The following is a 12,979-nucleotide window of genomic DNA, read 5'->3' on the forward strand; positions in this document are numbered from 1 at the left end:
CAGGAAGGATAGGCTGTAGCAAATGGAGACCATTGTGGAGGAGGGGAATGTTTATTGGGATGGGGGTGGGGACAGGGGAACATCACTGTCGCTCGTACATCTCCCGTAGGATCTTCATGCTTTCTGAGTAACGAAGCTGGTTCCGATGAGATGCCTCCTTCCACCTGCAGTGGGGGTGGGGGGAAGGCGGAGGGAGGACTCAGCAGTTGGAGCAGAGGCCGTGGAGAACAAGCTGGTAGGGGGATGCTCACCTCTGGCGGATACGTTTCCAGCGCTGCATGTTACGGTAGATGAGGGTGGAGGGTGAGGGTTCAGGCTCGGAGGGCTGTATGACAGAGAGGCCAGGCTGGGTGACCACGCTCACAACCAACAACACCTGCCCCATGGCCCTGAGCCAGCCCAGCATACTCACCTCATCATCAGGGGTACCCTGGGTCTCAGGCTGCAGTGGGGATGGAATTCGGGATCTGCAGGCATCTCCAGGTGGCCCGGAAGCTGTGGGTGGAGGCAGCTTATACACGTCACGACTCTTGCTGTTGGTGACCTCGGAACCCTGGGGATACAAGGACGCCACACCAGGCCCAGGACAGTCAGGGGCACACATTTCACACCTTCCCCAGCAACAAAAGACATGAAGGTTTCTCCAGGGACTTGTACTTAGGAGTCATTTGTCTGCTTCAAGGACCCCTGTCCAACCCAGGGAACCCTGGTCACTCCTGCCCAGCATAGAGACCTCCATCTATGGAGACCTCCATTCCTAGCCCAAGGGGTTGCCATCTGCTCCCCTAGACCAGGTGGCTGTACCTGGTTGCCCTAAGGACCCCTGCCCAGTCCCTCAGCTCTTGGTGACTTCTGACCTTGGAGGGCACATCTATTTACCCGGGGACCCTGTCTTCTCTGCCTCTCATACCAGAAAGCCATGTCTGTCTGCTCTAGGACACTCCAACCTTTGCCCTGGCCTAAGGGTTCCTATCTGTGTGCCTCACCAGATTCAGGAATCACTGGTGTGCTTGTCTGCCGGGAAGGGTACCTTGTGACTGCCTACCCACTGTACTCCCTGGCTGCTGGGCGGGAACCCCCCACCCATCTCACCTCCTCATCCTCAGGCAGGGGGGGCAGTGGCGAGCTGGGTGAGCGTTCACGCTCGCGCACTGTGGGGCTGTTGCGCATCCAGGCTCGGCAGATGGGGTACAGTGGTGTGTTCTCACTGAACTGAGCCAAGTCCACACTCCGGTCAAACAGCTTGATCACATAGGTGTCTAGGATGGGGCAAGTGGGAAGGGTATGAACATCCTTGCCTAGCCCCCCCAATCACTGCCCTCCCTCGAGGGCCACCGCCTACTCACTGGATCGCTGTGGCCCTCCCTCAGCCAGCCCCTCATCCATCTCCCTCCTCTTTTTCCGCCGCTGGTGCGGGAATCGGGCAGATGGCCTGTGTGGGGAGGGAGTACGTCAGGACTGGGGTGGGGACTAGGGACCTCTCATCCGCTGGTGGGGCCCCTGCCACCTTACCGTTTGCCAGTGGCCGTGATGGAGCAATCCCTGTAGGGAGAGACAGGGTGTCAGCAGGCTTGCCCTTGAACGAATGCCTGCTCACAACCCCTCAAAGAGCACCCTGGGGGTACTGTGATTGAGCTCATAGAGATCCCACCAAACCCTGAGGCCTTGGGTCCCACCCCTTGCAGGCTGACGTGCCATCATCAGGGGACCTAAGCTTCTGCTGCTCCAGGACTTTTGTATATGAAGAATGGTTAAGACTCTCATGGAGAAAGCACAGGGCAGGGGGGTCAGGGCTCAGATGAGGAAAGAAGTTATCTACCACAAACCCTCAGACACAGATCCCATCAATAAAACTTACTTGTTGTGGGTGTCTGAGGAGGTCTTCCCAGGTTCCTCATCCAGACGCTCCCTGGTAGCAGAAGAGAACTGCATGCTCAGGGTTCCCAGGGCCCAGGGTGGGAAAGTACCCAGTGGCCTCATCCATTGGGCCCCTTCCTTCCTAAGTCAGTCTCTGGGGTCCCACCCACAACCAGAGGGTCCCACCCGCCAGGGCCCCCAACTTCCCGTGACCCTGTCCCGGGTCAGATCCCAACCTGTCCATATGACTCTTCTCTAGCAGACACTGCAGAACAGCATCCAGTTGGTTCCGGGCCTTGGCCATCTCCAACTCTGGGGAAGAGGGAGGGTACCAAGCAGGAGTCACTTCCCAGGCCCAAGCCAGGTGGGCAGCCGCTGGACCAGGGAAGGGCATGCATGTCCAATCGTTTGGCGGGGCCAGGCGTGCTGGGAGAGTACAGCGGGCAGAGCCTACTAAAGAGTAAGAGTTCTGGCTTCCAGGGCTGACCCACATGCTTATGTGTGATCTAAGGTGAATCACCTTACCTCACTGAGCCTGTTTCCTCATCTTAAAAATGGGTCTCCAAATGATATCTATTGCTAGGAGTGTTTTGAGGTTTAAATAAACCTATGCTGTATATGAAAGCTTATTATGTGCCAAGCATTGTTCCAGGCACATCACGTATTATCAACCCATTGAGTTTTTACAACAACCCTGGCAGGTGGATACTATTTTTACCCCCATTTCAGAGATGATGAAACTGAGGCACAAAGAGAATAGGCTACTTGCCCAAAGTTACACAGCTAGAAAATTGAAAGGCTGAAGATGTACACCAGGTCATTTGGCTCCACAGTGAACATTATAAGGCAGGGGCTCAAAGTGGGTGCAAAATCCAGCCCCAGGATGCACTTTGTTTGGCTGAGGTAATGAGGTTAATTCAAATCTGTGTTAAATCTGAATGAGATGATTACATTTGAATAGTTATGAGATTTCACCTAAAATACACATTTTGGGCTTTTTTCCCTCAGGAAATGAGCTCTGGGCCCACCTCCCTGCACGCCGCAGGCCCAGCCTGGCCCTAAGAACCTGTGTTTGCCTCTTTTCATCACAGAACTTATGGAGGTGATAATGTTATAAATCTCCTTACATTTCTTGTGGGGTGTTCACTCTTCTCTTCCAACTAATAGGAGCTCTGACCCAGTGCTCAGAGCCCGGAAGGAGGCTTGGGGACATGACTAGCCAGTGCTGAGACTTCCTGAAGAGGCCAGGAGACATTACTCAGAGGAGACAGGGTGGGGATGCGGGGCTGGGAGCAGCTGAGATTCTCTAACAAAGAGCCTTGGGTAGGAGCCAAGGTATGGATCACACCCAATGTCTTTCCCCAGTCCCTGCTTCTCTCCTGAACCTCAGATCTTGGGATCCCATGGACTCCCGGACACTTCCCCCTGGACATTCCCCAGGCTCCTTCCACGGACTGGGTCCCACACTGGCCTCAGTGTCTCTCTAAATGTATCTTTTTTTCCCTGGACCGCCATGTCAGGGATATCCCCACTGTCACCCAGTCCTTTTCTCGGTCTCAACATGGTCACTGCTCTCCCTTCCCCTCCCACCCCATAACCTGTCTACTTGTCTCCTGAGGGGCTCTCCCCTCTGCCCCCTCCCTGGTCTGTCTGTCGTATCCCTTCCTCCCCCTGGGCCCCCAGCCTCGGTCTCCCCTTCTGATTCACCCTCCACAAGGTGGCCAGGGGAATCTTCCTAAAGCCAAACCTGACCCCGATCCTTCCCTGCTTAGAACCCTCCAGAACTCTGCAGTGACCTCTGAGGCAGAGTCCTAGTGGTGAGCCTGGTGTTCACAGGCTTCCATGACCCTGCCTTACTCCTTCCTCAACACCCTCATTTGCAGTCAGGCCCCCTTCACTCTTCCACCCATGATTTTGGGGGCATTTTTTGGCAGTTGGAGGGGGCATCTTGCAAAAACTTCCTCTGTGGTTCAAAAGCCTCCCTTGGCTCCCCACTGCCCTTGGAGCAAAAGCCAAAGTCATAACCTGGGCCCACAAGATCTGCCCCCCTCCTTCCCCTCTTTGCCCTCATCTCCACACCTTTCTACCTCACTTCACTTGATCTGCTCCAGCCACTCTGGCCTTCCTGCTGGCCCTTGAACATGCCAGAGAAATATTTCACTTCTCTGCCATTTCAAAGCTATTTCCTTTGTCAGATTTGCTGTTCCCTCACTTATCACTCTCTCCCTCACCTTGCCTCACTCCTGATCTCTTTACCTTCTCCTGTTTTTTTTTCTTTTTCTTTTTGACCACTTATAGCATTTACTATCTCATGTCATTTCACTTGGTCTGGATTCCAGGTCTCTCCCACCACCCTTAACAAGCTAGCCCTGGGTTCCCATCAGCTTGGCCCAAAACCAGAATGACTTCCTCTCTCTCAGCTTCAGTTTCCCCATCTATATCTTCTACTTCCTAGGAAGTAGGAATTATTAATCCCCTAGGATTATTGGGATACAGTGACTGCAAAGATTAAAAGCTTTCCTGTACTTCAGGTGATCAGTATAATGCTTGACTCAAGACCACTGCTGGAAAGGGGGAAATGGAGGCAGAGCCAAGAAAAGAGTCCTTCTTGGAGTCGCACGGTTCGGTTCCCCAGGTCTGACCCCATCACACTGCCAGACCACCACCATTCAGCCTCCAAGCTATCCTGAACACAGATCGGGAGGGTATCAAGGTGGCTGGAATCGCTCGATCGATGCCTGACAGCGGTAGTCACATGGGCTGCAGGGAGAAGTCACGCAGTCCACCTTATCGCGATAATCCTGTCTAATGGGGCTCCCTTACCCTGATCAGTCCGGTGCTCCCTTACCTGGCCCCAACCTCGGGATCCTCACCTGATTTCTCCACTTTCACCTTCACCGGGAACATGGTTGGGGTCTGGGATCTGGCTAGCTGGGCCAGAGGAGCCCAAAAGAGCCTAAAGTCACAAGTCAAGGCCGGAGGCAGACGGGGAGAGGTCAAAGGTAAGCTTCATGTGTAGCCTGTCCGCCGCCCGGAGCAGTGTCCGGCCGCGACGGACGCGGATGCCACCACCTCCTCCTGTTCCTTCTGTGGGCGGGCCCGCTCGGCAATTCCTTGTTCCCATTAGTCAGTGCAACCGTCAATCCCATATCGTGGCCAATTAATAGCTGCCGTTGTCGGCTCCCAGCTCTCAGTCCCACCTTCCTAGAGCCTGGTTTCCGGAAACAAACCAACGACATTCCGGGGCCCTTCCTGGGACGTGGTTCTAACTTCCGAGACTCGGTAGAAGTAACGCACGGTGGGAAACGAAGGATCAGAGCATCGCGAGGCTGCTGCTTAGAACTTGGAGAGTTAGAAGCTTTGAGTGACACCAGTTTAGCTATTGAACAGGAGTTATTTAACTGTGGAAGTCTCTTTATCCTTAAGAGGAAAACAAATCTGGGGTTAGCGGGGCTCCCTCTTACTGAGCACTCGCTAGGTGCCAGCTAGCTCCCTGTTAATCTCTTTTCAAGTTTAGCCTTATTCACTTTGCGAATATTAGCGTGCCAGGTACTTCTCTCTAGGTACTGGGGACACCGCAGTGAACAAAACGATAAAAATCCTTGCCCTAATGAGTTTATAGAGAATGGAAGATAAACAATAAACAAGTAGAACATTTTAAATGAAATGTAATAGGAAAAAGAATATAGCCTGAAAGAGACATGGGGAGTACCCAGGAGGGGAACTGGAACTTTAAACAGGATAGTTAAGGAAGCCTTCTCTAATAAAGCAATTGAATACTTGTTTATTGCTACAGACAGTCTCCTTCAGAAAATGGGGAACTTCCATTTACCACATGTGCCTTGGCCCAGATAAATTCTAGGGGGTAGTATTGTGATCCACACTTCTGATGAAAATAATGAATGAAGCCCAGTGGAAAAGTTAATATTTTCAAATTCACATACTACCAGTACAGGATAACAGCCCCTACTCATGGAAGTACTATTCCTTTTTTGGTTCCAAATCTGTAAAAGAGGGTTCCCAAGCAAGAAGTTCCCGATTTTTGAGAGTTATGAGTAAACTAATGCACATCATGTTTGAAGCACTAAGCCTAATACAAAGTAAACAACCAATAAATGTTTCTGAATATTAATAATTATTTTAGGGAATTCCCTGGCAGTCCAATGGTTGGGACTCCATGCTCTCACTGCCAAGGGCCCAGAGGGCCTGGGTTCAATCTCTAGTTGGGAAAATAAAATTTCACAAGGTGTGTGCATGGCGGGCAAACCGCCCCCCACCCCCCCCAAATCATCTTATCCTTCAACCTCCAAAAGATCCCAGGAAGTCAATATTGAGAATCAGGGTCCTTTATTGGGAGATGTCAGGAGAGAACACAGGAGACGGGAACCAGTCTTGAGGGCTGGAGAGTGGGCTTGGAGTAGAGGAGCCCATCCTGGTCCTCAGGCCTGTACAGAAGCTGTCAGGGGGTACCCAGGGGTATGGTGAAGGAGAGGTAGTCCCCAAGGGCGCCCCAACGTGGCCGGTAGATCTGGAAGATAGTGATCCAGGTGGAGAGTACAATCACCCACAAGAAGAAGCCCACAGCTGAGCGCCAGACATCTGCAGGAGGGAACAGGAAGGGAAAGGTTGGCCTCAACCTGCGCTAGGGTCTCCCTGACAGCGGCCCTCTCTTCTCTTCCACAGAGTTCCAGGATTCTTTAACCTACGTCATCCCCTCCCACCAAGGCTTTCGGAGTCCCCCTCCTTACACCTGATAGCCTCCCTTCCTCTGTGCCCTGGACTCACAGCCTTTGATTTGGCTCTGCTCCGTGTATGCCGGGACAATGAAGGCCTCTCGGAAGAACCAGAAAATGTTGACCAACCAGAGAAAAGGCAGGAAGGCAAACCCACCTGAAGAGAAGAAAAAAGACTGGGACATGAAGAAATGAGGATCCACCCAGTACCCACCTGTTGAAAGGTCCAGTAGGAAGATCCTCTCCCACAACCTAAGTGAAATGGATATCTCTGCTATCAGGGACTCAGAAATCCTGGCTCCTCCCTGGGAGTCAAGAATCCGAGTCCTCAACCACCTCTTTGTCAGAACCAGGAGTCCAGCCTCCGGAACACTTCTCTTTTGGGATCCTGAAATTGAGGCCCCAGGCTGCTCCTTCAGCAAGACTCAGGCCCTTCCTCTCTTGAGACCGAAGAATCGGCATCCCCAGCCACTTCATCCTCTGGACCCAAGAACCCAGGCCCCCAGACCCTCTTCCATCAGGCGCTCTAGTCCCGCCCCCTCGCTTCGGGTACCCCAGGATACCGGCCCTTACCCAGGTAGTACTTCCGGCAGAGGTTCAACTTCTCCTCGTTGGACACCCGCTCCAAGTTCATAGTTGCGCTAGGGCCGGTCTTCCGAGGGTCTGGGGCAAGACCCAAGTCCTGACCCTAAGTGACAGATGCAAGGATCACAAACAACCACGCCCCTATTACGACAAAACGGAGAGAAACTGAAGGGTGGATTTTCTGGAAGAAGGGCACCCCTGCCCCCACCAGCAAGCTGACTGGGTTGAAACGCTCTTTATGTTTATTTAGGTGCGGAAACGACCCTCGACTCACCAGTGGAGTCTTAACTTCCTCCGGTCTGGGCCCCTTTGCCACTTTCAACCACGGACTTTTGCGCGAGATGCCGCAAGTATCTCTGGAGATTGTAGTCTTTTTTAGTGAGGCAACGCCGGGCGCATGCGCCTTCAGGCAACTCCACTGGATGAGCCCGTGCGGAGAGTGAGAGCCTCCATCACTCAAGCGCACTAGGGAGTTTCTGAGCGGAGGCAGCGAACTACGCTTCCCAGTGCTTTTAAGCAACGGAAATGACGTAATAGCAGACAGAGTTGGAGGGTTTGGGTAAAAATGGCTGAATATTTAGCATCGATATTCGGGACTGAGAAGGACAAGTGAGAATGGGTGCAGGGAGTGGCCCCTCGGGGGGCCGGGGACGGGGCACTTAGTAACCTGGTGGCTGGGCGGCGTGGGTAGGTGTTTCTGGGGTGTCCAGCTCCCTGGCCCTCGGTTCACCTCTGTCTTTGCACCTCTTCCAGGGTTAACTGCTCTTTTTACTTTAAGATCGGGGCCTGCCGGCACGGGGACCGGTGCTCCCGGCTTCACAACAAGCCGACTTTCAGCCAGGTGAGACCCGGCGCGGAGCCTGGGGGGTTAACGCCTCCCAGCCATTCCCCTTCTGTTGTCCATCATCACGAGGTCCCGCCTTTTCCGGATTTCTAGGGCCCACCCTATCGCCCGGTTTTTTTCTTGTCGGACCTCTTGTAGAGACAGGTTCCTCCCCCAACCTTCAGGCTCCTCTCCCAGGGACTTGGCCACGCCCCCGTAGGTACAGACCACACCCCTGGGCTATCCCTCACAGCTAGATACCCCCTCTTCTGGTTCTCAGAGGGGCAAGCGTTGCTGAGGCACGCAAGGTGTTTCTGCTTTTTTCTCTGTTGCAAGGTCTCACCCTCAACCTTCATACCCCACCCCTTCGCATATAACCCCGCCCTCTGAGCTCAGGCCCAGCCCCTTTTAAATTCTGTTCAGACCATAGTGCTGCTCAACCTGTATCGGAATCCACAGAACACCGCCCAAACCGCAGACGGATCGCACTGTGAGTAAGCGGCCGGTATTGGGGGCAGGGCGGACAGCCCCTAGCAGGCCGCCCCCTGATTCCACCCTGCCCCCTCCTCCAGGTCACGTGAGCGACGTGGAGGTGCAAGAACACTACGATAACTTCTTCGAGGTGAGGGTTGGCGGGGGTGGGTTGAGTTTCCCGTGGGCCGGGAGCTCAGCTGATTTCCTCCTGATCTTCCACAGGAAGTGTTCACCGAACTGCAGGAGAAGTACGGGGAGATCGAAGAGATGAATGTGTGCGACAACCTGGGGGATCACCTCGTGGGCAATGTTTATGTCAAGGTGCCTGCTGTTCCCCCAGAGCCCAGAAGTGAAGGCATTTCAGTGCCTAAAGGTCACCACTGAAGCCTCACAGCTTGAGGTCCATCACTAAACGCAGTGCAACCCTTGAGCTGCTAACTAATCCCCTGAAGATTTCTGAGTGTGATTGCTCACCCTGACTGACTTTTCCTCAGTTTCGGCGCGAGGAAGATGCCGAGCGGGCAGTGGTTGAGCTCAATAACCGCTGGTTCAACGGGCAAGCTGTGCATGCCGAGCTGTCTCCCGTCACCGATTTCCGGGAGTCGTGCTGTCGGCAGTATGAGATGGGGTATGGTAGTACAGCAGTGGGATGGGCACCTGGAGTCCCAGGCTTCTGTTGTGTGTTGAGGGGGCTGTCAGTGACAGTGGCCTCATCCATCCATTCAGCCATGTATTTATCCTTTACCCAGGGAGTGTACTCGCGGTGGTTTCTGCAACTTCATGCACCTGCGACCCATTTCCCGCGACCTCCGGCGGCAGCTCTACGGGCGGGGACCCAGGCGCAGGTATTTCAGGACCAGCCTGCCAAGACTTCTCATACCCCAAGCCCCCCGAACCCTGAGATGATCTGATCCTGTGCCCCAATAAGTGTCTCAAGCCTTTTGTGCCCTAAGACTAGCCCTCAGCCCCATCTGAAGGTCAGCATCTAAGTCTATACCCCTAAATCAGCCTGAACCCCAAACCCAAGTCCATCCTGGATCTCCAGTCCTGAGATTAGCCCCTGTGCACCTATCCTGAGGCCACCCCCAGTAACTGTTTACTTCATCAATTGCCGTGATTTATCCCAGAGCAGGGAGGCTGAACTGGTAGATCTGCACACTATTCCCTATGGCTCTAACCCTCCTCTCTATGTCCCCAGGTCACCCCCAAGGTCCCATACTGGCCACCGTCCCCGAGAAAGAAATCGACGACGGTCCCCAGACCACCGGCATGGCCGTTTCTGAGACCCTGACCCCCTTGCCCTCCACCCTTGGCAGGCATAGATGTTCCCGGCCAGGACACCTCCTCAAAGCTCCCTAAACTTCCTAGTGACATCTTCTCCAGACTCCGTGTCTCCATGATGTAACACCTTCAACACAGGGAACTTCTATTGCCCCTCCCCTAATAAAATTCTGTACTGAGGGTTTAGAGCTTGTTGTTAGCTTGAGCCTGGCTGTAGGCTGATTTCCTTCCACCCCCACATCTGGTGAAAAGGGGAAGCGGGGCTGGGCTCTGACCACAACCTCAGCCAAGGAACTTCCAACAACAGGTGAAAAAGCAGAACACCCGGGGTCCCAGAAATCCCCAGTGGGACTGGATAGTGGGGCTGCCTTTGTTCTGGAAACTTCACATCTGGCTGATGACTCGAGGGAGATGCTTGGTTGCAGCAGGTTGGAGGACTCCTAATCTGGAGGAGATTGTGGTTAGGAGTTAAGGTAAGGTTGCTGGGCATTGGGTGGGAGTGTCTAGTGGGTGAGGTCCTCCATGCCCACTGCCCCGCGATTGAAGTAGGTAGTACATAATACTTAATGTTATTCTATGCCAGATGCTGTTCTAAATGCTTTACTTTCAGTCATAGTTTTACTTCTCCACAGTTACCCTGTGAGACAGGTTACTATTATTATCCCATTTTACAGATGGGAAAAGAGGGCAGGAAGATGGCAGAGAGAGGATATAAATCCACGCAATCTGGCTCCAGAGTCCTCGCTCTAGCCATCTCAGGGCCTTATGGCCTCTCTGATGACCAGCCAGGAGTTGGACTAGGGGCTGGGGGATGGATTCTTGGCTTCTGAAGGGGACTGAGGATCCTATGCCTCCACATCCACTGCTTCCTTCTTCTGCCCCGGTTTCCTGGCAAGTGCGGCAGAAGCTCTGTGGCAGGAAGTCGTGTGGTCAGGGGCCCCCAGATTGCAGGCTCCGCCCGGATGGGGCCCCTACGCCTCCTCCCGACTGTTGTGCTGCTCCTGGCCCAGGCGGCGCCTTGGGAGGCCTCTCAGCACTGCGGCCGCCTCGAGTACTGGAACCCTGACAACCGGTGCTGTGGCAGCTGCCTGCAGCGCTTCGGGCCGCCCCCCTGCCCGGGTGAGGAGCCGGGACTGGGCGTTTGCATATGTTCGGGCGGAGTTAAAGGGTGATGGGGGCGGAGGGGAGGGGCAAGGTCTGTGTGCTAAGGCCTGTGAGGCTTGCTTCGGGGTAGGGGCGGTGGGTTGTTCGTAGACAAGTGAGGATGGGGGCTAAGCCTGAGAAGAAGGGAGCTGTGTGGGTTAAGAGGGTCAAGGTGAAGATGTGTGACCCATTAGGCGGGAACCGAACAGTGAGGAAGAAGTGGGCGGGACAATTTAAAGGGCGGGCCCTGGGTAGAGAGGGTTGGGAGGCTGCCTGAGATAGTGTGGGGCGGGGATAGAAGTGGCACGGCCGCTGATAGGTTGGGTGAGTACTGTATAAGGGGCGGGGCCTGCTAGGATAGGGCAAAGATGAAAGGGCGTAGCTAGCGCAAAGAAGGCCGGCTTGACAACAGCACGTGAGACTCTCTCCCACTAGACCTAGAGTTTTCGGAAAACTGCGGGCTGGATGATGCTGGCAATCACGTAATGCACCCCTTCAAAGAGTGTCCTCCTGGACAGTGCAATCGCAACAGCGCGGAGCTATGTAGCCTTTGTGGCAGCGGAGCAACGGCACCCATTCCCTCGGGAAGCCGCGGCGGAACAGGGCGGCCCTGCCAAGAGGTACTGGTTAGGTTTCAGAGGGCCTGGTCAGGTGTGCAGCTTCAGGGAGCCGGGTGAGAACTGGAGGCGTGACTTGGGATCGGATGGGTGGGGTCTTATTAAGGGAAGGGGAGTAGCGTAACTGAAAAGAGTAGGGATGGGGCCCTGGTATCGAGAGATAACTTGCCTGGGTTAAAGGAGTCGCGGGTTGTGGGGGGCGGGGGCTGGATCAGGTGGGGATGTGGACCCATTGAAGGATGTAAGGATGAGAGGTTTGTGCTGAGGATTCAGAAGTAGAGCATGCCTCGCACTTTATTCCAACCCCTTGTTTTCCAGAAGCCTGTCCCTAACAAGGAGCCCTGCCCACTGACACCTGGAAAACCGAGCGTCCTTAGTTCCCAGGAGCCCAGCTCACCAGCGGTTCCCAGTGTTTTGTGGACTTCTGAGCACAAAGCCCCTCAGCAAGCCTTGCCGAGTTTGAGTTTTGCCCTGTTCCTTGTGCTGGTTCTGATCGTGATCTCAGTCATAATCCTGCTTACCCTGCAAAGGCATCACCGTCGCCTCAACCAAGGGAAAGCAGTCCAACACCCGTATCCTAGCTTGGTTTGCACCGACCTTGACACCCACACCCGCTTCTTGCAGTCCTCCTCTCCAGCCTCCCTGGAGACTTCAGAGGCAAGGGACTCATGGAAGGAAGTCTCTCTGCCTCCACTCTTAGGCAGGGGTTAGTTGAGGATACACCAAGGATGGGGAGGTGGACTGGAAGCTTGCACTTCCCCTCCTCACCCCTCACTCTGTCTCCCAGAGATGCCAAGCCTGGAGACACAGCCCCTGTCTCGCCTCCTGGATGAGCTGGAGGTGCTGGAGGAGCTGATCCTGCTGCTGGATCCTGAGCCTGGGCCAGGGGGGAGGATGGCCTGTGGCACCACTCGACACCTGGCTGCAAGATACGGACTGCCTGCTGCCTGGTCCACTTTCGCCTACTCATTGCGGCCCAGTCGCTCGCCTCTGAGGGCTCTGATCGAGATGGTGGTGGCGAGGGAGCCCTCTGCCTCTCTGGGCCAGTTTGGCACACACCTGGCCCAGATAGGGAGGGCAGATGCACTGCAGGTGCTGTCCAAACTTGGCTGATCAGGGACTTGCCTGGCCTAGTATTCAATAAAGTTTCTATTGAAGTGCTGCTGTCTCCAGGCCTCATCAAGAGCCCTCTTAAAACAGTATGAATTAGGAATTCCTAATTCATGGCAGCACAGTAGTTCCAACTCTGCATTTCCACTACAAGGGGCCTGGGTTTGACTTCCCGTCAGGAAACTAGGATCTTGCATGCCGCTCCCCACCCCCAAAGCCTTAATTGGGCCAAAACCCAACAGACATTCTCTGATTCTCCTTCTAATCCCACCCCCACAGAATGGGCCAATCCCACCTCACATACAAGACCAGCTGTGGGTTACCTCTGGGCAACCAGGGTCCCCTCTGAGAAAAGG

General features: G+C 54.4%; 4 protein-coding genes across 8 annotated transcripts; 2 read left to right on the forward strand and 2 right to left on the reverse strand.

Moving 5' to 3' along the window:
* Window positions 1–32: 32 nt before the first annotated feature.
* Window positions 33–4,956, reverse strand: LIN37 (lin-37 DREAM MuvB core complex component). 2 transcript variants are annotated; one of them, XM_020871860.2, is made up of 9 exons: window positions 4,731–4,956; window positions 2,094–2,169; window positions 1,859–1,909; window positions 1,513–1,542; window positions 1,347–1,432; window positions 1,093–1,259; window positions 413–553; window positions 252–325; window positions 33–164 (listed from the first exon to the last, which is right to left on the reverse strand). In XM_020871860.2, the coding sequence occupies exons 1-9, from the start codon at window positions 4,762–4,764 to the stop codon at window positions 83–85; spliced, it is 741 nt and encodes a 246-aa protein (XP_020727519.1). In that variant the 5' UTR covers window positions 4,765–4,956; the 3' UTR covers window positions 33–82. The 2 variants fall into 2 exon arrangements, with proteins under 2 accessions (XP_020727519.1, XP_070307954.1); XM_070451853.1 differs by lacking the exon at window positions 4,731–4,956 and adding an exon at window positions 4,706–4,728.
* Window positions 4,957–6,187: 1,231 nt separating this feature from the next.
* Window positions 6,188–7,536, reverse strand: PSENEN (presenilin enhancer, gamma-secretase subunit). 2 transcript variants are annotated; one of them, XM_020871856.2, is made up of 4 exons: window positions 7,450–7,536; window positions 7,164–7,316; window positions 6,643–6,747; window positions 6,188–6,456 (listed from the first exon to the last, which is right to left on the reverse strand). In XM_020871856.2, exons 2-4 carry the CDS (start codon window positions 7,222–7,224, stop codon window positions 6,317–6,319), a joined length of 306 nt encoding a protein of 101 aa, XP_020727515.1. In that variant the 5' UTR covers window positions 7,225–7,316; window positions 7,450–7,536; the 3' UTR covers window positions 6,188–6,316. The 2 variants fall into 2 exon arrangements, with proteins under 2 accessions (XP_020727515.1, XP_020727518.1); XM_020871859.2 differs by having other exon boundaries at window positions 7,164–7,278; window positions 7,450–7,534.
* Window positions 7,537–7,612: 76 nt separating this feature from the next.
* U2AF1L4 (U2 small nuclear RNA auxiliary factor 1 like 4) lies at window positions 7,613–9,939 on the forward strand. Of its 2 annotated transcripts, none has more exons than XM_020871854.2 (8): window positions 7,613–7,705; window positions 7,929–8,016; window positions 8,422–8,488; window positions 8,571–8,620; window positions 8,695–8,793; window positions 8,967–9,100; window positions 9,222–9,317; window positions 9,671–9,939. In XM_020871854.2, the coding sequence occupies exons 1-8, from the start codon at window positions 7,701–7,703 to the stop codon at window positions 9,753–9,755; spliced, it is 624 nt and encodes a 207-aa protein (XP_020727513.1). In that variant the 5' UTR covers window positions 7,613–7,700; the 3' UTR covers window positions 9,756–9,939. The 2 variants fall into 2 exon arrangements, with proteins under 2 accessions (XP_020727513.1, XP_020727510.1); XM_020871851.2 differs by having other exon boundaries at window positions 7,694–7,784.
* Window positions 9,940–10,042: 103 nt separating this feature from the next.
* IGFLR1 (IGF like family receptor 1) lies at window positions 10,043–12,674 on the forward strand. Of its 2 annotated transcripts, XM_020871850.2 has the most exons (5): window positions 10,043–10,226; window positions 10,650–10,872; window positions 11,332–11,516; window positions 11,832–12,219; window positions 12,301–12,674. In XM_020871850.2, the coding sequence occupies exons 2-5, from the start codon at window positions 10,716–10,718 to the stop codon at window positions 12,624–12,626; spliced, it is 1,056 nt and encodes a 351-aa protein (XP_020727509.2). In that variant the 5' UTR covers window positions 10,043–10,226; window positions 10,650–10,715; the 3' UTR covers window positions 12,627–12,674. The 2 variants fall into 2 exon arrangements, with proteins under 2 accessions (XP_020727509.2, XP_070307946.1); XM_070451845.1 differs by having other exon boundaries at window positions 10,043–10,872.
* The last annotated feature ends 305 nt before the right edge of the window (window positions 12,675–12,979 follow it).

This window comes from Odocoileus virginianus, chromosome 20 (genome assembly GCF_023699985.2).
Source record: "Odocoileus virginianus isolate 20LAN1187 ecotype Illinois chromosome 20, Ovbor_1.2, whole genome shotgun sequence".
In the NCBI taxonomy this organism is placed as follows: domain Eukaryota; kingdom Metazoa; phylum Chordata; class Mammalia; order Artiodactyla; family Cervidae; genus Odocoileus; species Odocoileus virginianus.